Genomic DNA, 27,298 nt, shown 5'->3' with positions numbered 1-27,298 from the left:
GAAAAAAGAATGAATTTTTCACTTGTAGTGAAAACATCTGAAACACCTGAAGCGGAACATTTTCATGTTTCTGCAAGGTCAGGCTAATAAAATCTTAAAAAATTAACACAGTGATAGCTGACCTCTTGCTTGTCCTTCTTCATTCCAGTGGACTCCCATGGATGAAAAAAACTGAAGATGTATTAAGTAACAATAACTTGGGTTTTTAGTTTTTCTGCTGCAGTCAGCTTGTTGGAAAAGCCAATTGTTATGAAAAAAATAAACAGGCACAAAGTTTAATACAGATTTTCTCTACTGCATTTCTTCCTACACCCACCTTCTCTTTTTCAAGCTGAGAGCCCCACAGTACTGTTAAAAGCTTATGCTTTTGATCTCTGTGCAAATAAATGAGCTGAAACAAATAAAACCCAGTTCACAAGAGACTTCCAAGACATCTGGTGGAGTTATTTTTCTAAGTAATTAGACCAAGTGGTGGTGTAATTCCCAAATGAAAGGTACCTTCTTGCTTGGTATCCAGTTATTTCTCAGACCTACCAAAACAGCAGTAAGTCCCCACTTCTCTCCTTGCATGTGACTCAAACTCTATTGATTAACAGTCTTCCCAAATGGAAACAATCATATCTTTGATTTATGCTGGTTTACTACTCAAGTTTTTAAACCTTTTGGGGTTTTTTTTGGTACTATGAGGGTTTTATTTTTCTTCCACAAATGTCAGTGGGATTTCTGATATTGTCTCAGGACAGATGAAGATCATGGTTTCTTTTTTTTTTTTTTCTTTTCTTTTCCCTTTTCTTGCTAACCTACTGTAGTTCTCCTTCACACAAGGCTCCATGGAACAGGCAGAAAGTGTAATGGAATAACAGCCAGGTGCTTGCTCTGGATCAATACACTGCTCTGAACTGTGCCCAGGTGTGCTTTCTCCTTCTTTCTTGCTGCAAGCTGATTAAATTTCTCCTTTTTTCTCAAATCTCTCCAAGAAAACATAATTCCAGGAACAAGCCAATTGTTTTTTGGCACTTTGGGGAGTATGTGGTTCTTGGTCTGTGACCACTATACAGTGCAACCACTGGGAATTTGTGACACTGGAGAAGTGAACAGGGAGAAGACCTGGCTGAGAAAGCAATTCCATTTTGTTTGTGCACAGTTCTCCTGCTTTTTTTGTTTCAAACTCGGGTAGGGTGTTATACAATCATGTTTTACTAACTGACCTGGATGCAGACACTACTTCTGTGCTGTGGCAGCTAATGTTCAGTAATGCCATCTACAAAATTCACAGCTGTAACAAGAGTAAAGAAAAGTAGCTGCCATATGAAATATCTGCTAGATTACAATGGTGAGATTGATAATGCTTTTTAATTCTCATTCCTCCATGACATAAGAGAAACTCACCAGAGGTTTCATCTACTCTCTCATCCACTACATGGTCCTTCTGATGAACCCATTCGCTGTTGCACTTAAAATAGATCTGTGTAGCTGGGCTTGCTTTGCAGTACAGATTCACAGGCTTGTTCTTCACAATGTAAGCCTCTTCAGGTTCGATGAGAAAGTGGGGCAATGGCTCTGGAGGATCAGATGGAAAAGTTTCTGGAAGTTCATGAAAAAAATCATCATCTGTCGAGAAGAGAAAAAAAGGACAAATGAAACAACCAAAATTCAGCTGGCAAACACAAGCACTTCCTGAAAATTTCAAAAAGAGCATACTCTTCGAATAAAATGTTATCTTAGGAGCATTCCTAGAGCAAGGCTTAAATGTGCTGCTGTTTTCAGACTAAAATAAATTGTTCTTTACATCCTGAGCTCTCTTTCCTCTATGTGATGTGACAGGGATGTGCACACTCACATGTCTGGGAATGGTCCTTTATTATCATCACCGGCAATACTAGCAATAAAACATTATGTTAGCGCTTGGGAGAGTTGCCTGCAAAACCGTAAAAAGAAATAATAGAAACTTTTGGAGGCTTCAAGGTCACACTTTTCAATAGTGACTTATCGCACTGTTTAATCAAGTGCATGCACATAGCTAGTATTGGCTGAGGCTGATACAAATAGGAAATAGCACCTTTCGTTTCAGATGAGCAATTTGAAATCTGCTCTAAGGGTAAAAGACTAAATCCAAGTTAAGTCTGTGCCTCTTTGTTCATATGGTGACTCTCTTGCTAAGACTGCTAATGAAGGTGCCAACCTATGCTTTATTTACTTCATCTGTAGTACACTGGTCTGTGCAGTCCTCACTATAGAGAGGAATTGGGAGCTAGGACATGGGGCAGAGCAGCTGTAAGAAGATGACATTTTGGGCCAACACGGACGCATGCTATTGATGTAAGGAACCTCTTCACCTCTCTGGTGCTGCTGGTAATGAATGAAGTAAATGTAAGAAGTCTGGAGAATCCAATGCACAGGAGGCAACACTGAAACCACCTAACAGACATACTTCCCTTTCTCTCTCCCTCCCTCTTCACAAATCCCCCCTTACAACCCCCCTCTGTCTTCCATATCTGAAAGCACCAATTCAGCAGAGAATAACCCTCTTCTCATCCACCTCCCCACCTGCCAACAGTGCACAAGAGCATCCAAGAGGCTTCCAGCAGCAAAGGGGTGGGGGGGCACCAACTCCTGACAGATCCACCAGCAACAAGCTGACAGTCCTGAAGGTCTTATTCAATCTCTCCCTTTCTGCCTCTGAAGGAGTTATCGTTATACACAGTGACAGACGCTACTGATGATCAATAAAACACCACAGAACATCAAACTAAAAATACTGTGGAAGGCTGGCTATCTTCTCCCTGCCAGTCTTCATGAAGATGAAATGTCAGATGGCTGCCTCCCTGTACCTGAGACATGCCTGTGCAGGCTGTGTCCAGAATTACAAGGGGCATGAAAATTGCTCCATTTTGCTCCCCATTTTTTTCCAAAGAGAAAGATGAGTTACAATGAGTTAATGGAAGTCCACATTTGGTTTCATGACTACAAAACGTGTGAACCAAAGCAAGAGATTTTTCAGCATTCCTCATCCCCTTCTATCTGTATCTCCCCGTCTTCCCCACTCCCTCCGTCTCCCTCTCGCACATGCTGCTCCATAGACATCCACAACACAGAAACATTAGAGATGAATCATTTCCCCTGAATTGCCACAGGACATATCTTTTTCTTCTGGTCATTTAATTGCAAATCAGAGAGTAGACAGATGGAAACTAACAAAGCACACATATGTTTTATAATTAAACAAGTATTGCTTCACTAATTTTTGGTGACTGGAAAACAAATGTATTTATTTTCACCACTAGATATCTGCACATTATCAAAGACAATACTTAGGCTGCCTGACCAATTAACTGCATCTTATCAAAGATGTAACTAGAAAGTCTAAAAAGAAGAATCAGCAATCAGCAGAAAAGAAAAAAGGTGGGTTTTTAAAATTATTTCTTTAATCAGCCTGGAGAATGTGTGTGGACTGTGGCTTTACCTCCTGAAGGTAACTGCATCTGAAGTTTAAATATTATTTTTATGTTAAAGTGAATTCACAGTACTGCTCAGGTACATGACAACCTAGTCTCATGCTTTGATTATGGCAATAGCTGTTTCTCTCCACCAGCCTGGCATCCCACAGTCAGGTACAAGTCAGTTTTCTTACTGGCTTCTTGCTATAATTCCACCTTACTTTTCTTAAGTAATAATAAAGCCCAGTTTTATTCTTCCACACTCTTTCTCATTGCTTTTGAGAGGCATCTGAACACTTTTAAAAGTTAAGAATAAAGATGGAAACCATTCACAAACTGTCACACAAACAGAGTGTGCAGAGGCTGCCTTGTCTCCGGAAACTGGCATTTAAAATCTGCAAAGTTAGAACAAATTTAAGTAGCAAAGAAAGTTGGGGTTTTTTTGCTTTTTAAACTGGAGTATGTTCATTCAATCCCTGCCCTTGTACTGTTGCTATTAGTAGCAACATTGGAGTTATTTTTTTTATAGCACAGATTCTTAAGATGAGAATCCAGAATATGACCATGACTGGGTTTTCCTGTGTTTGGCAGAAAAAAACCCAATCACAGCGCAAAGCTAGTCCTACCTCCACTAGCATTCAGGGCCCCCCACTCCTACTATTCACTCCTGAAAGGTAAGAGGCAGCTTTATCAGCCTGTGTGAATTTCAGCAGAAAGTCACTTGGTGGTCACTGCATTCCCCAAAGAGATGGGATCGGCTGCTGCGGGGAGGAAAACCACCCCTCCCCTCCCGCCCAGGCACGCCAGCTGCCACCAACTGAAGTCACAGTATGGTGGTTTACAGGTAGACAGGGTGTGCAGCCATGGTTCCCCCGGCCCAGGCTGCGGTACTCATCTCTCAGGATGAGGATGCTTTGAGGAGGAAGAATCTTAAATATCCTCATGATGGCTTCCCCATCACAACAGACACAGGGGAGGCACAGGTTAGGACAGTCAGATGATTTGGCTGCTAATTTGGGACAGGGTTTTAAGTTATCAACCTTAACACACATCTTTAATCCAAGTCTTGCATTTCATTTTTTTTTAATTGGACTGATATGCTGTTATGCTTTCATTGTAATGCTTGCAGCAACATGCAAGCATGATTATAATGGCAATGTAATTATATGACAAAATATTCTTAAAAATCCAACACAGATATTTATCTCTGAAAACATCAATACAGGATATTGGACTGTGTTGAGATTTTTTGCGGCGCTCTACAAAACAAACATTTGGTAACACCGAAGCAATCTCATGAATCTGTGTTTTCACAAGGCCACAGTTTCTAACAACCTAATAAACACCGCCATGAAAATTTCTCCTGACCAGCTCTAGTTAAACACAGGTCATTCCTCTGTCCATACAAAGACCAAACTCTGACTTAGGTTTTTCAGGGATGACTTTGTTATAATAGTGTGACCGTGTGGCCTGTTGGGCCTGTTTCTATAATTTGGATGGGGGCTGCCTCTCATTGTGTGCTCCACTGCTATATGAGGGGATAAATCTTGCCTGAGACTTTGATCTGAATCTTCCTGGCAGTTGTCACTGGTTATTTAAAATGTTCATCTCCCAATGGTGCAACAAAGCAGCAAACTTTATAACTCTCTTATTTAAATCTCTTAAGTAGTTAGACATTTTTTCTTCTGACTGGAAGAAAAAAGCTAATTAAACCATTTGGGAGTGATCTGGCAGTGTAGATAGAAACAAACACTAAAAATTCACATACTTGATTTCCAATCATTATGTCAATGACATGTGCAGCAAGTTCCCCTTACAACCATGATCAAACGCAAATACGAAGCACACATCATTCTCCCCTGTTGTAACAAATCCCCTTCTGTGCTTAGTAACTTTCAGAAGCAAGTTTACTTCTACAGTATGTCACATTCATCTTTATTTTCACATAATAAAGTGTACAGCCCATCTGTTGTTATTGACTGATTTATATTAGCAAGACAAAAGACCTGAGTAATGGTACCGCTAAACTGGTTTCACTCATTCAATTCATTCATATTAAGAAAACAAATTTTAAAAAGCCATTTTAATCTATAAACTTCATTTGGAAATTATTTCACTTGCTGGTCCCAAACCAGATATGCTCCTTTATTTGCTTTCTGTAGTATCTGACAACTGTATTTTTTTTTTTAAAGACAAGCCAAATGCAAAATCTGTAGGAACAGGTGAAGTGCCACTGAAATCAGCACTGATAGAAGCTGGCACGGACTGTCACACAGGAATTTTAGTTTAATTTTATTTCAATTTTCTTTTAAGGTAAAACCAAATATTTGCCTAAGTCGGGAACCTTTTGATGTTAGGAAAGGTCTTTATTCTTTTCATGCATTTGTTTGTAAAACTGTACCTATTATAGCTCTTCATGCATATCAAGTGAAAAAGGAGATTTTATGGTATACTTCCCTTTTTATGGACTAGTATCCCCGCTCTAATCTGTGGCAGGAAAATATTGTGCTCCGTACACCAATCTATTCATCTCTAGATCACTAGTTTTATTACTATATATCAAGCTTTAATTCTCATCAACCCAGCATATAACTCACTATATTTCTGAACTGCGAGATTTAAACTATTATTGCTTAGATCATAATATATTGGACCATTATCTCTTTGTGCAAGACCTGAAGCAAATTCTTCTCAAATGGAATTTACTTCAGAATGATTCAAGAGCAATTTAAAATGAATGGCTGCAAAGCTAATTCCATTTGCATTTGGATGCCCATCACTCGGCAAGATCATTCCACATGCGTTGCAAGAAAGGCAGCTGGAGTTAACTGTATGGATGGGATTTCTGTTCAGTTTTTTTAATGTTATGATTAAAAAGCTTTCTAGAGCAACAAGTACTGTTTACTATGAAATTAACAGCAGGTGTTAGCTCAGTAAGCCAGTTTATCAGGATGGAGGCAAGGGTTTAGATTACAGTGCACACATTTTCAGGAAAGGAGAACTGCTCAGCTGGAAGTCCTTTGGTCACAGGGTTTTCTGTTCTCCTAGGAAGGGCATGCAGTACCACGATGCCAGCAAATGGGAAACAAGGAAGCAAAAAATCCTGTATGTTATACAGCCTACCTCCACCCTTAGCCCCATAACACTGATGGAGCTGTGAATCCAAAATTAGGCCAAGTGAGAAGTGGGAGAAAACAGGACTTTTTCTAAGAATTTCTAGTGAGTAGTTCCCATGTGAGAGGGCCCTCTCAACCCTGCCACAGCACTGGAGGCCACACAGGGACAGGGAATGGGCAAAGTATAGCCCGTGCCCTGAAAGAGAAAGCACATTTTCCTGCCCTCCCTGGGGAAGAGGAGGAGGAGGAGGGTGGCTTTCTCAGCACTTACCCTCTGTCAGCCCTACCTCCAGCTGATTGCAAGGTTGGCATGCAATAAGACAATCACACATTATTTGTGAGCATCTCAAAAGTGGAAGATTTCACCAAATAGAACAGGAAGATTGCAATTTTATAAAAGCGTAATACTTGGCCAGTTTGGGCGGCAACATCCACTTGCTTGTAGCTGAATTCACTGCAGGCCTTTACACGCCTAAAGACGAGGCTTGTTTTTTGTGGCAGCCCACAAACCAGATGCTTGCTGAACCTTGCTGAACTCTCATGGGAGCAAGGTCAAGGGAATTTCAGACTCAAATTTACTGAGCACCCACAAAATTAAATGCTCTTTTCGTCAGGGAAAGCAGACTGCAGGCATGGTCTGGGAAAAGTGATAGAGAAATCAATAGGGCATGCAATGTTCATCTTTTTTGGATGACTTCAGTCCAGAAACAGAATAAATAAAGACCACAAAGAGGAATGAACTTCCCCTGCACCTGCAATGGCTTGGTGAAGACCATCCTAGCACATCTCATCTTAACAACACATCCCCAGGAGTTTAAAACCAAGCTCTGTATGCACGTAAGAGAGCAAGGAACATATCCAGTGTGGGGCCACATATACATCAGAAGGCTGCTGGGCAAAAGTCTCCCCCCCCAACATACACATATCAAACAAAATCCAAAAACATCCTTTCCTGTCCCCCCCTGTCCCCCTACCAAAAAGCAACTTCCACAGAGGCATGGGAATCAATACGTGATCCACTGTTAGCCACAGGCCCTAACCTGGAGCCCTTTCAAAAGCCCAGGTGATGAGCATTTAAGACATTTGAAATACTGGGGTTTGGGCTCAACTAAAGAGTCCAGGAAGGAGGTTTCCATTATTCAATGACAGGCCTACTACAATTAACATCCCAAATAAATAAGTAGGCTACCAAAGGCCTAATACAGTAATCATGTTCATTATGCCCATCTTACCTTGACTAGCTCTTCAGAAAGCTGGGAATAGCCGAAAGGGGATAAGAAAGCACCACACCTTCCCTTGCAACAGCAGTGCATGGCCTGGCATTAGGCAGGGTGCCTGCTAAGAGTAGGAGCTGTGGTTCGAAACCATAGACGTGTCGCAGTCAAAGAAGCCAAATGAGTGACTGTTGGTGCTCCCCACTGGCAACACCACACTGAATGGAGGCCTCTCCTGTTGGGAACTTCTCTCTGTGCTCCTATTTCACATGAGTGCTGCACGGTCAGATATAAAGCCAATAGAAGATGATAAAAGTGTACACGGTTATCATTCTGCCATGGCCAATGCAGACATGGTGCAACCATGCTACCTACAGGAATTACCTTGTGCTCCGTTTCCCCTGCTTTGATAGCACCATGTCCTTCTCTCAGGTCAATACCTGGAATATGTTTTGCCTGGCTTACCCTGGTAAACTGCACTGCTTGTAATTAATTAATTCCAGTGGAGTCAGATCTGATTTGCATCAAAGTAAAGAAAAGAAGAATCAGTTCTAGATGTGGAAAACACTGACTGTACCAGCTTTATAAAGCAGCTTGCATGTTTTATATTACTGTCTGGGAAAAAGCCATCTTCCCCCAGTTTGTTTAGTTCATAATTATAATTAAAGTTTCTGCTTCTCTTGAGGCTAATGGCAATTTTATCATTAATCAGATTAGAGACAAACTAAAGACAAAACATATGTCCTCAAAACAACTCCAACAGCCCTCTGTAAGGGAGAGAGATTTCTTTATACATCCCACTGCTAATCCAAGACAAAAATTATGGGTATATAGACAGACATGACATTTAAGGTTCTGTATCCAGAACTTTACCACTGCCATGAGACAAACTCCATCAGACTACCAGCTGCTGCCTAAACATGGAAGAGATCGTACAGGTAGTTGTTAGCACTGGACTTGGTGTAGGAAAATGCTAGATCATGGTATGATTTCTCATGCAAGGCAATGAAAACACTTTCTGTTGCATATGAAGAGCACCAAGCTGTTCTTTGGGCAACAAGATTTATGGTAATTGTTGTCAGTATAAGAAATCTAATGCAGTAATCTGCAAGTGCTATTTATTATGAGGCTGCATAACCATATAAATAGATAAAACAGGATGGAGGCAAATCATCAGGGGGTGAGGCTGACTTATGAGTACTGACATTGTAAAATGTCAAGCAAAGAGGCAAAGGCCCTGTTTCTTTGCTGCCCTGTCCTGTGTACCAGCAGTCACATCCCTCTTTGCAACACTTTCATTAATTCTCATGGTAACTTTATTGTTGTGCTGCTGGCTAAGGTTGGCTCAGTTACTTTGCCATTGCTATCAAAAGTACAGCACCTGAAAATAAAACAGAAGTGTTTGTACAAACAGCGGATGACATCAGTGACATTTCTTGGTAATTATTACCCTGTGGAAGATTGTTCTCCTTTGTCCTGTTGCTCTCTCTTTCTGTTTGTTTAAAACTAATAAAATATTTATGCTTTTTAAAAAAAGGAAAAAAAAGTAGGTTGCAGACTGTCTACGAAACTTTATCTCCCTTGATGTCATGAAACAAAACCACAGGGAATAACATGCAAGTGTTACTTTGCTGAGCACACATGCTGTATTCCATAAGTGTGAAGCTCCAGGCATTTAATCTAATCAGAAAATTAACATGACTCCTGTTAGACATGGTTGTGCTGGTAGAGTTCAAGCAGTTTAGCAGCATATTATGTAGTTCTGTCTTCTCAGATACAAATACAACATAAGAACAGCGGAGAAACTTCAGTGTCAGACCACGAGATTTTGTGTCCCGCCTGTAAAACTGAAATGCATTTTCTGTTTTGCATTCTAGCTTGTGACAGGTTTGCACAACAGCATGGGATCCCCTCCTAACCACCTGCAAAGCAAAGTCTAATTTGAAACATTTCTGCCCCAATTGCCATTAGGAGTCATAATGGTTGACACAGGGTCAAAAAATTATTAAACCTCTGAGAAGCATCATTTCCTCTTCAGTGTTAGGCTTCACTTTCCTTTGACACATTAGTCCTGAAGCAGCTCCAGGCTCATGACCCCTTCTTTAACCCTGATAACTAATTAAAGATGGACAAGGCTTAGGCTAAAATACTTTTTGTTAAACCTATTCATTCTCAAGTCCCCTTCAGGCACTCTTTGTCAGACAGGCCAGAGCCTGCCATATTTACATGAACATTAAAGTAGGTGCCTGTTACAATAATATGAAAAATCTCTTTTTACAAGACCTAATTTAACCTTTGTGGTTAGACAGTAGGATGCATTTTACAGCACGTAAAATATATTCTCAGCACATATTGAAAACTAGTTTCCTGGGTATACTCCAAAGCATACAATTCAGGAAAAAACTGAAGATAATTAACTCTGTATGTAGTTTTAGAATTAGAAGTTCAGACTCAGGTCCTTTATCTGACTGCTGTGTTAACAGTCTAAATGTGGTATCCTGAATACGATGAACAAATGAAGAATTGATCCTACCTTTTCTCACATGAGAATTTCCTAAGGCTCTATCATGTCCTAGAAACAGTGACAGAGCTCAGGCTAGAGTTGTCAGCCATAGATAGATTTTAGGGCCAGTGATAAATCATATTACAGAGCACAAGTTGGTTTAATATAGATAAATCTGTGTGCAACATATTGTTGATGGCTAAAGCACAATGAAAGGAGTCCCATACTGCTAGCTTGAGAGTGCATCTGTAGCTGAATATGATACTTTGCAAATACTTTCTTAGCTTTTCATATTGTTTCATATTAAGCTTGCTTCTTGCATCAGTATGTTAGGGTTAAAATGTCAATCCTTTGGTTCTAGCAAAACCAGCTATTTTTATCCTTACTTGTCCCGTTATTAAAACTGCTGCAGAGCTCTGCTCCTGGATTTCCAATGCTTTCAATGCAAGCATTTTTCTCATCAAAGAATGATGATCCAGCATCTTATGATTAATAAAACTGAGATCTATTGGGATGTCACGGATCCTGTTTTCATGAGCTATCTGAAGTATACAGTTAATCCAGTTAGTGGGATCACTCCATCCCAGAAAAATACAGGACACTTGCATATACCTAAAATAGCAGCTCAACTGTATGGCCACCTGGTTAAGACATCGAGCTGGGACCCAGGGGATAGATATTCTTGAGCAACCTTGGGGAAATCTACTCTGTCAGGTTCAGGGTCCCATCTGCAAAATGGATGTAGCAGCCTAATAGACAGCACTCTAATTCACTACCTTTGAACTGAGTAAACAGCTCAGTACTCAGATACTACCTTCAAAAATTCTCCAAAATATCTATCAGCATCATTTACTAAACAACAACAGTTACACAAAAGACCACAAACAAATCTGTGTTTATGAAATGATTAGGGAACAAAGTCTGGCTGTCTTGGAGGTGATGCACATTTTGTTGCTGGTCTCCCTCTTTATCAGTGGAACACTTGAGAAGCAAGACTTGGAGCAGAAACCTGACCTTGGGAGCTCTGAAGAGCTCTCTCCATGGGCTAGGGGCATTCTAGTGAGACTGCTGTCCTGAGACTAACATTAGCCCTCATGAATATTTACCTACTCACTGATTTCTTCCACGGATCTTAATGAGATTATTATTTGTCTGGTGCTAGTTACCTAATTTCATCCACAGCCAATTCTTAAAGAACCATAAATTATTTTGTATGAGGCTGCTTTATCCCAGCAGAGGTCCAAATTGAATTAGAAATCCATTAGCTAAATTCTAAGCAGGAGTTTCTGGGGAGAAGGGGAAGGTGGGAACTTGGGAATCTGAGCACCAGATGTAGAAAAGGGGAAAAAAATATTCTTTAAAAAAGTAGAAAAGGAATAGAAAAGATAAATATTTTCTTACTGAATTAAGCACAGGAAGCCAGATGGAAGAACACAGATTATTGCCTAGGATCAGAAATATGACTCAGACATTTACTATGTATTTTGACTATCAATTGGTTTTGTAAATACATGAGACTTTGTAAGCAGATGAAAAGCACAGGTCCACTTGAATATTATGGTAGCATTCATGAAAGTAACAACAGATTGTATGTACTATATATACTGATAAAGCTAATAAGGTGTTCAACTAAATCCCAATACAAAATAATCAAATTTTTGTATCAGTATTCCTCCCTCTGAGGGAAAATGAAAGGAAGAAAGGCTTATTTCCTTTGGAAACATACAGGATTATTTAATCAGCTATCATCCTCCATGCAGAGCCTGCTTATTGAGGAGACACACAGACAATGTACGTCTTTGAGCACACATTTATTTACAGGAGAGAATATCCTCTCTTCTTGCCACCGTACCCCCACCATCAGTGGACTCAGTAAATGAAGGACAATGGAAGGAGAATGAAGCTAGTTCACTGACATTAGTACTCACCCTATCATTTTCTAAAGCTGGAAACTATGATGGACAGATCCCAGGGCCTACAGAGGGACACTGCAGTACAGTCCCTCTCATATGAGTTACAGAAACAGTCTGCATCCACTCAGTTATTTCACGAGTCCACAAAAGGTCTGAAGTATTTGGTTACAGATTGAAAACTTCCCCCTGCAGTGACTAATTTAATTCACACTCATTTCCTAAGTCTTGCTGATTTCTTATTCTCAAACTCTCTAACAATTAAAAAAAAAAATCTTAAAATTCAAAGAGCAACTTGAGACAGTAGACTCCTGACTTTGCTTTACCTTCAACTCAACCTTTGGCCCAAAAGCCTGTGAAGCATCATTCCTTCCATCATCAGAAGCACCCTAGATAGCTCAAAAAGAAGTTGCTGAGACCAGATAGCAAATGTGCAGTGCCTATGGGAAGGTCTGACGTGCCATCAGAATTCTAGATCCCAGTGTGTATCTCTATGTGTAAACTCCAGTATCAGCAAAGTGCATGGTCATCGCTTCTAGCCATCACCCTACCCTCTGCCTCCATATCTTTCCAAGTTCACTCCATGACTGCTAACAGAAAGTACAAAGACGGGAAGAAAAAGAAAAGGAAACCTTCTGAATATTCAGTTATGACAGTTACGGCTGACAATGGCAGTTAAAGTAGAAAAATCCCCAGCAAGTGCTGAGAACAGATCCAGCACTGATGTTTTGTGGTGCTGATGCTTAGAGACCGGCAGCTGAAGATTAACTCCTGGATCTATCACACACTGAGTTGCTTCCCTTCCTTATCTGTGAATAGTTTCTTGTCTGTCACATCCATTTTTAATGTAAGGTTCCTATAGGGACTGATATTTCTTAATATGACAACAGAAAATGCCACTGGAAGTGGGGCTTCAGATCCTGAGAAGCAAAAGCCTTGCTAACAAATTACATTGCTGTTTCTTATCAGTGCTATGAATTGGTTTGGACTAAATCAGAAGCACTCCAAAACTGAAACTATAGGTCAGGTAATAACAGTATTGTGCTTCAGTAGCTGAAAACACACATGCAGAAACAGAACAAAAAGGCAGCTTGAAGAGCTTAGGGCTTGACCACCCCTAACAGCAGGGATAAGAAGCACTGAGAGAGATCTACCCCTGTCCTGTAGATGCCACGGGGGCTAACACACTGCACAGCACTCGGGACAATATCATTTAGCCAGGGTTAAACTGGCCCTTAAATGTGCATTGCCTGTACTGGGACACGCGATCATTTATACCTGCTATGGACTCCCTTGTGTCTAAAGAAAGTGGTATTGTTCAATAAAAGCTCAGATTATTCCAAGAAATCACATTTGTCTATATCTCAGTGTAGTCCAAAACTGTAAATCTTTAAGGTCTCAACTCCCTGCACAAGTAACTTTGCTGCCTGTGCCAGAGCCATGGCTCTAACCAGTAGCAAATAGATTCCTTTGGGTTTGATTTTTAAAATATGGACCTGCACTCAAAAAGAGAGTGCAGCAATGTTAATGAATTAATGCAAAACATAAAGAAAAAGAAACTTTGTAGAGGAATAATGGAAATCCAATTAATTTGCAGGCTTTGCTAGACATGTTTTGTATTGCTGCATCATATTTATTTATTCAGCACTCCTCAGCAGGTCAGCTCAAAGCTGGGGAGCAATGAATCAGTGCTCTAATCTCCATCTCCATCATCCCCAGCATCTCTGAGGAAACTGATATTCAGCTCCAGCTGAATCTGTCAAGTCCTGATCATAAATGTTGTCACTAGAGAAACAGAGACTTAAGCTATTTGACTGATTTGAGCATAAAACACGTATTTCAATCCCACTTTCTGTTTTCTCATCTGTGACCTTCTTCATGCTTTTTCTTGGGTTTTCTGTTCTATCTTTTATCCCCCATTTTAGTCTCTCTTTGTTTTTTTTTTTTTTGCGCCTCTAGGCTCTCTACCTCACTTTTTTTTTTTTTTTTTTTTTTAAATTCCACATCCCTTCCATCCTTTTTTCCTCAAGTTCAGCAAACCTGACTAGTCAGGAATCTTCTTTTATTGTTACAAATGGATAAAGATTAATAGCCAAGAAGCGGAGACAGAGAGTGATTGAGGACAGAAATCTACAAAAGCCAACATCAAACCTAAATAGTTGTACCTACTTTTATAACTCTCAGAATAATTAACTATAGACCTACTTTGCTCACATTCATGCAAAATCCATCCATCCATGTAATAATAATAATATTCTAATATTTAAATAAGGCAAGAGGTAATCCTGCTTTATTCTAGTGTCTAACCAAAGACTACAGTTTAAAGGGGTTCTCCATTTAGTTTAAACAGCTTTTTCTGCTCTTCATTTGGCAAAATGGGCTTGAATAGCACAAGTCCATTTTGATGTTAGGTGGCCTCATTCAGTAGGTTTCTAATCTGTGACCAGCATAGAACAGCAGTATTAAATCAAACATCTGTAAATATATGGTAGAAGGCCACATTCTGTGATTGTATAAGGCTTGAGGCAGAAAGGGTAGAAAACATATAACATTAATTATTAGGCATAGTATGTGATGGTTTTACACCAAAAAGGTCATTTGCAATGGTTCCATTTCACTATCTGAGCCACATTTCCTTTTAAGTGGCAAAATCACAGCACACAAGCAAATTAATATCTAAATTAAAACAGCAGCTGTGCATTTGGGTAGTAATTGTATGCGAGAAACCTCAGAAGCTTGCTGCTAATACTTAAAGTGAGGGGTGTATTTTGATTGGATTCCCACTGTACTCAGTGCTGATGCCAAAACGCATTATAACACAGCTGAAAACAGGTATTGTACAAGCAAGACAGTCAGCATCTTGCCTGGGAGTCTGGGCTGTTAATGAACAAAATCTCTATTAACTGAGCTGCTGCTTTCCCAAGTCTACCTCTGCTGTTTGGTAGTGTGTAGTAACTGTCGCCCTATCAACACTGAACAGAGCACAGCACTTCCCACCACTGTAAATTAACCTGAATTTCCCCACCCCCCCCCCCCCAAAAAAAAAAAACCAAACAACAAAAACAACAAAAAACCAACCCACAACCCACTGCCAATATGCTGAAGTTGGACTGCTCTGCACAATCTACTCACAGCTAGAGATGGTTCTTAAGTGACTTGTTCTCCTCCAGTATCCTCTTTCCCACGCAAGACAGTCTATGCTCTGGCCAGGTGAGCAGAAACCCAAAGGGTTTCAAAGTCAATTGGGAAAGGACTATTTTACACATAAGCCAGGCAACAAATGGGCAGGGGTACTGGGGACACACATTAATGTACTGCACATGCCTCAGATATAAAAATTACTGGCCTGTTTCTCTACCACCCCACACAGAGCAGCTTCTTTCAAGTCCTGAGAATCTCCCCCATAGCACCCCTCAAACCCTGTGACCTTCAGGCTTGGAAAAGGGATGTACTGTGGTATCCCCACTGCCTTTGTACTCGCCACAACCACCATTCCTGCCTGTCCCTGTGGCCTGAAGCACCTCCTGGCTTCATATTCCCCCAATCTGCTACTCCCAGGTGGAAAAACGTCATTACCCCAAGAATATGCTTCATGTATGTAAAGGTAATCTTGGGCACAGGAGAGGGGACTAGGTAGCAGCAACAGCAGAGAACAAGTTGCTGTACATGACAGTTCATTTCTGGATAGCTAAGGAGATTAATGCCTTCACCTGCTGCTCGTGCGTTACTGTCCCCAGCCATACAGAGATGAAATGCTGTCATGTACAGCAACTTGCTCTTCATTGCTCAAGCAGAGAGAGCTCATGCAGTGACTGCTCTCCTGAACCCCAGGCCACGGCACAGAATGTTTAATTAAGGAAAGCATGAATACAAAGCTCACATTGTCTTTAAATAATGTACTGTAAATGTTACATCCCCAAACAACTTGAGGAAAAGTGTAAAAAGTGATGCAGCCATAAACTATCTTAGCACAGATCACAGCAGTCAGCTATGAAACAAGTCTTCTCTATCTTTGTTAAATGAATAATATCAAGGAACATTGTTCAAATATTTCTTCATATTTGTCCCACTTTCCCTGGTTGTTTTACTGCTCTTATCATTTGCCATTTCTAATAACTACTTACAAATCTGAAAGTAATTGTTCCCCAGATACATTTTTTGAAATTTGTATTACAGAAAATAATTAAGTACAAGAAAAAATGCTAGGCTGGTTGCTCCAACACCCAAAAACGAACACATGGAGGAGTTTCTGCAAGTGCACAGTAATCCTGCCCCCCTTCAGAGAGCCTGTCCATTTCCCTGTCAGCAGTGGTCTCATGCATCTTGGAGACAAAGATTTTTTTTCCTTTTCTTTTCCTTTTTTATTTACAGCACAGAGTTGACACTGTCAGACTGGAAACTGGTTGAATCAGGAGTCAAACCCACTCCTCTGAAATGTCAGTCTGGTCTTCACTCTTCTAGACTATCCCTAGTCATCACTTAGACAAACTTTTCTAGGGGTAGGGTTGTCACTTCGAGTTAAGATTTTTGTGACAGCATAGAGAGTTTAGACTCAATTCTTCCTTTAAAGCAGGTTGTCTAGCTTTACTAGGCTGTTTTAAAAGAGCAAACCTTATCTCTGAAGCAATCTAACTCCTGGGCTCTCTGATGAGCCTGCAAATTGTGACCAATCTAGATGCCGAGATTCACATAAAAGGAATGTGTTCACTAGAAAGCCAGCAAGAGGACAAATTAACTTCACAACTCTCAGGTATCATTCGACTTCTACAATAAGAACTTGCATCTTCAGCAACCTCAGACCAGAAATAAACCAAAAAATAAACTATTCTGTCCCCACCTCTTCCAAACAGGTCCTTTCCAGTTGGTTGTTTCAACCTACACTCTGCAAGTCAGAATACAACACAGCCTGTAACTCTTTAACTAAACAAATGTTTTTCAACAGAGTTCATAAAACTATTTGAATATCAAGATCACAGTGCATATATGCCAATCTTTTCTACCATTAAACTACAGCAGCGTACACATGATTTTTATTTGTACATCAGCATCATGATAGGGTCCCAGCTGTTCCTGCAGTCAGAATGACTCACATTACAGCTGACATTTTGGAGACTTGGGGTGTCTAATTATATTTGGGGAGTACAGATATATTTAGCTATATATAGATAAAGAGATTCTTTCTTTAGAAAGAATAACTGTCTCCTCTGAAAAATAACAACTTGCACCAAAATAGGCATTCTTAAGCTTGTATTCATTGGCTTTGCAGTTGCTTCCACTAACGCTTTATGAAAACTATTGTCTTCATCAAGAGTAAGTAGCATTGATCCCATTCTTTGGTACAATTTTCTCAAATTACTTCTAACCTTATAGTCTTATCACCAACATCCATTCATTTCTCTTGTTCACCTGCTTCAGGGCTTTCTTATTTCTGGGACAAGCCAGGTTTCAACTGCTTAGATATATGTATTACTCAGTCTCACACACTCAGTAAATATTCCTGTTTATGTACACTAGCAACCTTACTGAGGCGGTGCAGAAGGCAAAGCTTTTTAACTCAGGAACACCCATATGGATCTTGATAGGCTCTGGGCTGGGAAAAGAAAATCCTTTTCATCTGTTGTGGATGTTGCCACTTCTATGAACAAGAACTTGCAGCATCTTCTGTTTCCTCTAGAGGGATAATGCAGATGCGTCAGCATCATGGGACCTTTGAAGACATGTGGGCCAAGAGATTTTATGCTCTCTGGGCCACTCCATCTTCTCTTTTGACTATAAACTCAAAGGACTGCATAGGGTAAATGCAATCTGAAAGAGGCATCAGATAGGTAACAGCTATTCTGCCAAATCCATCTGCCTGAATTTGATCCGTGTTGGGAAAAACACATCATTATAATTATATATTGTATAGAATTCTTCCCCATATTCAATTTTCTGACCACAATTCTCTCCAGAAGAAGTGACCCAATTGAATTTAAAAAAAAAAAAAAAAAAGAAAAAAGAGAGAATATGAAAGCTGGAGAAAATTAGCATGCAATAAGCCATTTCTTCCTGTCAATTTTCTCGTCTCCTTTTATTAACAGATTTGTTTTTGAAGCAATTATACACGTGCAATCCATTTGTGGCATCTCTTTACTTGCCTCCTGACATAACCATTATTAGGGCTGTCACAGCTGATCGCCTGACAGCTAGAGAAAGGCAGTTCTGCAGTGTCCTGGTACTGCCAGTCAATACCAGCCAAATAACAACAACACAGCCTGCGAGCTGCCTATTATTTTTCTTTCCAGTGGCTGTGCTGAGAACAGTTCCTGCAGAATTTTGACAGAAGCAGGGGAGATGGAGGATGGTCTTCATGTGCTCCCTGAATCACGTGCTAGCCACAGCCGCTGCTATTTCACATATCCTTACAAGCAGGCGCCTTGCCGTGACTTGCACTAAGCTTTCAGCAAGCCCCATTATAGCCCCAGTCAGTACCCGGTGCACTTCAAAAATGATTCAGGAATATTCCCACAAACGTACAGCACTGCTGATCCTGTCACTTCAGAGCAAGCTGAGTATGCCCTGAGGTTTGCAAAACTAAACGCAACCCAGCTGCCTGGATGAATTTCCCACCCAGTGGAGAGGGAAAATTGGCAAAGCTGTCCATTAATATGAAGAACCTGTGAGAGCAGGGCCAGGAGTGCCAGCACTATTTTTCAATCATACATCATTACGGAACATTTGATTATCATTGCTGTAAAGCATACTGTGTGCTGACTGTATCAATTTTGCCAGGAAATTTGCAAGCACGCTGTATTACAGCTACCAACAGCTGCGTCCCACGCTGCAATGATATCTCAATTCCCTGTGCAAGGATGTGCCAGTCAGGTGGGAGCAAGACTGTGTGCTTGATGCATGTCCTTTACTGGCTTGCCCCATGCTCTCAACATCCTAAGCGAGTATGAGGTGAAGCATGCTCGTGCCAGACATGGAAAGGAAGATTTAACATCTCACATGGGAAAAAAAGTTCAGCCCAATGTAACATAAAGCCAGTGGCAAAATCCTGAGGGGAAGGAAGCGGAACTACATGACAGATGTGTACACAGGGCTTATGAGGTCAATCCCAGCTCTGCCACAGACAACTTGAGTAACTACAGGCAAGCCATTCGATCTGTAGGATCGTAGCAGTAATCTTTATTCCTTCCACCCCTTAATATTTTCAAGTCTTTTTAAAGGGACAAAGATGATCTTTCACTGCATTCACATTGCATCTAGAACAGAGTGAGCTTAGCCTTGAAGTTAAAGCTATGGCTATGTGTCTACAGTAGCTCTCCCAAAATTACAGAATTTAGGGGCAGATGCAACCAAGTATTTACACTTCTAGCAGGAAGTCACTTGACCTTCCACCGATAATGAGCTTACAACTTTGATCAAAAAACCATTTCTCTCCAACACAATGCAAATGAACTGATTAATGTATGAGTTTATTCTAAAATGAGCCCTTCAAGAAATTTGGCCTCTGGGTGTCAGACCATTTCTTTCTCATTACTGAATAAGATGGATGCATTATGCTTCCCTTTGAGTTAAATGTGGGACTACAACATAATTTGAATTGTATTTGCAGGCACTGAGCCACTTTAATCTTTATGGCTTGGATAATAAAAGCGATGAATAAGTGACAGGTTTGTCTTCAGTACATTGTGTGCCAGTCCACCTGGGATCCTGGATATTTAGCTTCCATAGCAATCTGCAGTGCTAGATATTCAACAGTATTTGTACCAGTGGCACCTAAGACAAATGTAAGCTGTGGTATGTCTAGATACTCTGCAGTCAGAAATAGCCCGGGACTCACTGAAATAGCATGCAGAAGCTTTGCATGTGGAAAGGGAGGGAACCTTTTAGCATTTTTCCAGTGATTCTTTTAAACTTTGAGCACTTTTGTTTTTCGCAGAATGAGCACATGATTGTACCACAGAGAATTTAATGTAGAATTGCCATCTTTCCAAACAGCCATAATTTCCTATTGCTCTGAAAGGGACAAAGGTCCTAATTTACCCACTGTTAGGTGGCTATTTTGAGAACATTTATCTCCCATTATTCACAAGGGAACTCCAATGACAGCTAGTTCCTGAAAAAGACAGCTTCACTTTTTTGAAAATAATGAAGGAAACGTTCAGGTAGCGAGAGGGCACCATAGCACAGCTCTGCCACTGGTCTCTTGCTACCAAGGGGAGCTGGCAATAATCTTGAAAAAAGGAGAGCTGGTGTTTACAGCTGTAGGGTGGGAAGCCTGGACAAAAGAAGGGGATGCTACAGAGAGAGGGAGCATAGGTGCATATGGGAATGTGTGTGTCCAAGAGAAGGCTTAGAGGCATGGGAACGACACATAATCACATAACCACAAAGAAGAAAAACCTAGAAGAACTGCCCTTCAAGATCAGTTTAACATAATCCAGGACCAGAAAGGTTAAATGCTTCACTTGTAATAATAGGGTTGTTAACCAGAGGTGGTGAGTCTTAAGCTTTTTTGGATAGTAAGCACCTCCCTACCTTGACAGGCATGGATTCATGAAGTCTAAACATCCTGCATTTACAGCCCTTGATTGGGAATAATTGTCCTGTGTTTTGATCCAAATTACAGACGTCTACATTGTTCCATTGCTCCATTTTAACACAGACTTTTCCTCCTACTAGTGGTATTCTATGAAAAATAATACCAGTCCTGCTCCAAAATACAGTTACACAATATGGAGGAGCATCTATACTGATTTTTTTCTGGTGTTCTCAAATGGCTCATCTCCTATTTCTCCAGCAGAAATGGGCTTTTGTGCAGTCAGATGAATCCTTATCCAGCTCTTGGCTACTGTAAGTGACTGCATTGTGTACCAACCAATGAGCTATTCCAGTGTGTCAGAATAATACATCCTTCAGTCAGCTGGGATTGAAGTATTTGGGCTAACACACTGAATGTACATGCAAATGGAAGCATTCATTCTTGTTCTGTACTTAGGCACACAATTAGTCTTCCCAGCAGCAAGCAACCTTCGTGTCCTTTGCCTGTGCAACACGTTATGTAGACCTGGTACAACTGGCTGGGGTACCTAGTAAAACCATCCTTTAAATAATAAAAAAACCTGGTTTTGCAAACTCTGTTGTTGAAGGAGCCTGGGTTTATGAAGAAATAAATGTTAATTCGTCTCTTTGCTCTAGCTGTCTCTGTGCTCTAGACTAAACAGCAAGTGGACACTGCTTGCAATGAAGACAATGACCATGGGGTTGTGTGGATGTGTGAAGGGTCAAAGTCAGAACCCACTTTCTGCACTATGCCCGTGGCACCATATCAGTTCTGCTTGAGCTGCCTCCGAACCAGGCTGCTATCGCAGTGCTGCCTGGTTAAATGACATGAGTAATTCTCTGCCTGGTTATACAGGAAGTCATGGCTGACCAAAACCAAAACTTTTGCTGACAGGTAGTGCGTATCTCTGCTGTATAGCCTTTGTGTAACAGCAGAGAATGAGACTGAATATGTAATAAAGTTGTGCTCTCTGGAAAGGGATCTGTGGAATGAATCAGGCAGAAGAAAAATTTATCCTAACAATTTCCTTTGCTGGGTGAATCAGTAGTCTATCAAGAATAAAATCAAGACTTCAATAAACTACCCATGCCTTAAATTTCTCTATCAAACAACAGCTCTGAAAGTACATAATACAAGCACTAAGCTACTTTTCTCATCAAAGAAACAAGTACACGAAAGCATAGGTCTTCAAAACTAATAAAAAAAGTGACCACTTGCTGTGCCACCATAGAATAATACCTGATTTTTTTCCCCTGCCATTCAAAAAGTACTTTTGCCTATTATATTAATTTTATTCTAAGAGTTAGATTTTCTCAAGATGTTAAGAGATGAAATGGTAGTCTTTAAAAGCAACACATTAAACAGGCATTACTCTCTGTCCTGATTTCAGCTGGAATAGAGTTAATTTTCTTCCTAGTACCTGGTACAGTACTGTGTTTTGGATTTAGTCTGAGAATAACATTGATAACACACTGATGTTTTCACTCGTTAAGTAGTGCTTATCCCAAGTTAAGGATTTTTCAGTTTCCCATGCTCTGCCAACAAGCAGGTGCACAAGAAGCTGGGAGGGAGCCTGGCCAGGACAGCTGACCCGAACTAGCCAAAGGGATATTCCATACCATAGAACGTCATGCTCCATATATAAACTGAAGGGAGTTGGCTGGAAGGGGCAGATCACTGCTTGGGGATGGACTGAGATTGGTCAGCAGGTGGAGAGAAATTGTGTTGCACATCACTTGTCTTTCTTGGCTTTTATTTCTCTCTTTTTGCTATATTAATTTTTATTACATTTATTATAATAATTATTATTTTATTTTAGTCATTAAATTGTTCTTACCTCAACCCACGAGTTTCATTCTTTTTTTCCCAACTCTTCTCCCCATCCTGCTGGCAGGGGGAGGAGCGAGTGAGCAGCTGTGTGCTGCTTAGTTGTCAGTTAGGGTTAAACCACAACACCCTCACAGTCTCTCGCAGCCTACAGCCTTGGACAACATTTGGAAGAGTCTTGTTTCTGAGATCTTGCTATTCTCAGCCTCTCTGCATCTCTTGCTGTTATTTAGATGCAATGAAGTATGGCTTTGGAATCAGAATGAATAAAGGGCCCTTGGCACAGCCTCATCTGAGCCATATTAAAAATGCTCCTTCATTCCTCAGTCTGCCAATAGCTGAGTTCTTCACCTGTCCCAAATCAATACTATGATATAGATTGTACAAACTTAGCTATCGATCTTGTGAGACTTCTATTTTACTGTGAAAAATTGAGAAGAGCTTTAGAAGGACCACATTAAAAACAAGGAGTTAAAACCAAACAGATGACAAACAACACACAACCAAGCCTCCCAGGCTATTAACATCTCCTATGTAGATTAATGAAATGTGTTGAATTCCTGTCTCTCACATCTCAAAGCCTGCTTGTGACTCTGAGTCATAAGTCAAAAGCTAATTTGGTATCAAGAATAAACAGGAGAGGCAAAGGCTGGAGGTGCTCACTGATTCTCAGGGCTGGTTATTTTTACATGTGTTTATGAAACCATTCTAGATACAGGTCAACTTTTTTTCTCAGAAAATTGCTACACATGCTCTGGCTCAGAGTTTTTAAATTAAAACAAAGATGTGTTTGAGATAGTTGTCTATTTTCCATCGTAGCCTCTGTCACTGTGTACCTGCACTAACATCCCTGCCTGCACCCTCTCATGGTTAGGTCCCAGTGACCCCAGTTAATGGAGACACTCTTCAGCATCTGTGGGATTTTGAACTGGGGTGAGAAATCACATGTTTTTAGGGTGAGAATGGTATTCATGAAGGAACTGTGACAAGCCATTTCAGCCTGTTTTTCTCTAGCAAAACATCTGCTTAGTTCCACATCTTAGGATGTAAAATGCATAACGCAAATACTGCAGAAAACATGCCTACCTTTGCACACACAGACACAAATATTTGCATGTTTGTTGCCAACTTGTTTAGACACTTTTTTTGATGATGCATCTTCTGTCAACAGGGATATAATTAAGCTGCTTCCTATCTATTGAGAAGTATGGTACCTGCTACAGCTATTTGCTAAAGCCTGTAGCAGTCCAACCACATAATCACATAAAACTTTTGTCACTGATGCCTGTTGTTTAATGCTAATTTCTTTGTGCTTACTAAGAGAAATTGCTATTGACTGCTTTCATTAGGAAACTATTGACCCTTATCCACTCGAGCATCCTGGAGAAGAAACTCACTAAATGTGCCCATATTTCATTCTCTGAACATCAAGGTAGGAGAGTCATGCTGAAGGATACGGCTTATTTAATCCAAAATTAAAATTTTATAGGCTACATTACCTAAAGTAAATTGCTTAATACATTCAGATGAACAGCTGCTTTCTGAGTGTTTGGCTTCCATGTTTTCAAGGCCTAAATTAACCTAAACAATAGAACAACACTGCCAGCACCATAGAATTCCAGAAGATGAGATATGCTACACATAAATTTAAGAGGCAGAATTTGGATTCAGTGAAGCAGTGATTTTCAATGCATTCCTCTAATACAGCATAGGACAACCATAGCCTTCCCAGTTTCATTTTGCTTTAGCAATAGCTTTTTCAATATACATTTTATATGATCATGAACTGTATAGCAAAGTGTAACAACTTAATTATCTTCATATTTGCCACTTGCTAGCAGGTATATGGAAAACCACCAAAATACAGAGATCCAGCGTGCCCTAAAGATTTTGGAAGTTGGACTCAACATCAGTTCAGTTACTCTCATGTCTTAAGCAAATGCATCTTGCCAATGCAGAACAATTTTGCCACAGCGAGCGAGTCCAGATCTCTCTTTGCATGTGGTACTGTCCTGCTTGTGCACAGAGCCACTCAGCACATGTGCCATAAGTCAAACGTGAGGAAAAGCCCTGCCCAGGCCCATATTTTATGGGACAGGGCGTACCTGTGCCACTGGTTGGGAGCCCACTCCAGCTGCAGCCATTCCCTGAAAGGTACTGATGGAAAGTGACAATTACAGACTTTAAATAGTAGTTCTGGCTCTATTTTGGCTAATGTAGATTACCACTTTAGAAAGTCAGGACCTAGCAACTTTGCCATAAAGACCACCAGGTTCATTTGCATCCCTGCCATCAATAACCTGTACAGCTCTGCAAACTCCTTTCAAGCCAAGCTGAAGGATGCAACATCAAATTCACTAATAAATGCCAATGGCACATGACATCTGCTAACCCCTCACAACTGAATCCAAATGTAACTTTCAGAAATGTGTCACAAATTTATTTGTCATAATTTTGATCATTTACCTGCTTTCTCCTCACTGATCTATCTCCTTGAACACAAGCGTGAGGAGAAGCCGAGAACACTCACTCCAAGATGCAGACCCACTTCCATCAGCTGCTCTAAGTTAATTTATTCCCCATTTAAACAAATGTATAAGCAGAGAGCAGTAAGAGAACACTATGTGTGGAGTAGAAAACCATGCCATAAAATTTGAGAGGCATATGAGAATTTATCACACCTTTGACAAACTTCCTTGCAGTCTGTCTCCTACCACTTCCAGCCCCTTAAGACTTCTAATATTACAGAATGTGCAAAGAGTTGCAAATAGCCACCACAGGTTTTTATTAATACATTTGGAATTGTGAAATTCTTTTGTCAAAGTTATGGCAAACTGTAACACAGAATAGTCCATTTTCATGCTGCACTGATGTAAGTATGTATAGAAAAATGTGTACAGCAAAGTTATTTTATATGCCAGACTTGTGACAGGGATTTTTATGTGATCAGCAGAGGCACATATCAGAAAACCAGTGCTATAAGCCTGATTATATACCTTACCCGCAAATTAATCTCATTGAGATTTATTTCAGCATTCCAAACTTTTATACATGTGTCTGTGTGGCTCTATTGATATAATTGTTTATTATTTCTGTTCTGGTAGCATTCAAATACTACGATTAGAACAAAGCCCAAACATGCCATACAAACACCTATTAAATCTTCCTGCACTGGGAAGCATAGGGTCTAGAAAAACACAAATGAAGATAAAAGAAAAACAGAACAAAACAGTGAAAAAAGCAGAACAGCTTCTGATTGCTGACTCTTCTTCCTTCTAAACTGTCATGCCATTTCCTTTGGCATGAAATCTTGGAAAGTTTAAGTACAACACTTCTTAACAATAAAATAAACCACTGCCTTTCACTATCATGTCATTATTTTTTCATTCTTTCTTGTCACTGACATTATTTAAAGGCACAAAGCCTTCTGGAATTACTAAAATAAGCATTACTGATCTCTGTATCCATTCAGCTTCAAAATGACCTCTATTAATCACATCTGTTTTCCCAGCATTCATTACATAAATGCACTCAGGTCTGTCTCCTCACTCCTGATGTCAGTAAAGACACCCACTGCTGCAGGTTTGGACCTATCCCCAGATGCCCCTGACTCCAGCCTGCTGTGCCAACATGCTTCTCACACCGCGGGCCATGGGCCCTTGCCGCTGGAGCTGTTCATCCCTACATGTGCACATGACACCTCCACATAGCTTGAGCATTGCAGAAATAAGCAATAATTAGACTAACTTACTAATTGCTTTCCCAAAACTCAAAGGGACAAAAATATACGAAGTTCGAATTCTCAAATGGCCAGGCAGCAGCCTGAAAAGTGCTGAGCTAGCAGGGCTGTGGGACTGGATCACACTTTCCAAAAGGAGAGAGCCGAACATAGGGCACAGCCATTTATTAAGTTGGTTACATCCATTTACTAAGCTGCTTCCTTTCACTTGCAACCTTCCCTTGAAAAACTGTCGTAATACATTTTTACACCCACCAGACTGACCTGACATGAGTGCAGTAAGGATTTGGCAATTAACGGTTACACGTTTCTTTGAGACCTGTCTAGGAAAGCTACTCCAAGTATTACTAATGGTAATCAGAAGAATGGTTACTGGTGTGTTACTTCCAATACAGACTTGTACAAAAACTGCATAGATTTTAACAAAGTAACCAGAAGAGGTCCAGGTCTTGTGTAACTTCTGATAAGGGATTTGCAAGCTCCTGGCAACGACTTAGAAAACCTTTACAGTGTACTCTACGTACACTGTTTTGTAAGATAAGCCACCAAGAAAAGGATTTATTTTCACTTTTCCAAACATCTTTAAAAAAAACCTTGTACTGTAAAGGGAGTAATCTGTACCTGCATTCATGCCTTTCCAAGGCTTTTTAAAAAGTTACATTTGCTTACATTAGCATTTCCACATTCTTCTGCAAAACACACTATCACTCTGGACATAATAATACAAGGGCAAATGAGATAAAACAGCAGCAGATGTTGTTTCTGCGCCCCTCTGCAAGAATTCCTGCCAGCTTGCTTTTCCTCCTCAAAATCTGCAGAAGAAGTTTGGGCTCTGATGTCACCTTGCCTAGACAGCTCTGGGCCTTTTCTGCTGTCTAGCATTATTACTAGCAATACAATAAGCAGAGCTACATCTTCATCTAATGCTATTCACTGCATGTACTTAATGTCTGCCTGTATTATGCCATTATAAGTGGTGAAGGAATAAAAGGGTAAACAAG

At 40.3% G+C, this 27,298-nt stretch overlaps 1 protein-coding gene across 3 annotated transcripts in view; it reads right to left on the bottom strand.

The window, feature by feature from the left end:
* The window catches only part of UNC5C (unc-5 netrin receptor C), a 273,379-nt gene that overhangs the window by 104,701 nt on the left and 141,380 nt on the right, over window positions 1-27,298 (bottom strand). For all 3 annotated transcript variants that reach the window (XM_074905547.1, XM_074905549.1, XM_074905548.1), the window contains exon 2: window positions 1,390-1,611. In XM_074905547.1, coding sequence (XP_074761648.1) covers window positions 1,390-1,611 — 222 coding nt within the window. The remainder of the gene's footprint in view (window positions 1-1,389; window positions 1,612-27,298) is intronic.

The sequence above is a fragment of the Athene noctua genome, chromosome 4 (genome assembly GCF_965140245.1).
Source record: "Athene noctua chromosome 4, bAthNoc1.hap1.1, whole genome shotgun sequence".
Taxonomy (NCBI): Eukaryota; Metazoa; Chordata; class Aves; order Strigiformes; family Strigidae; genus Athene; species Athene noctua.
This window is presented reverse-complemented; position numbering and strand designations above follow the sequence as displayed.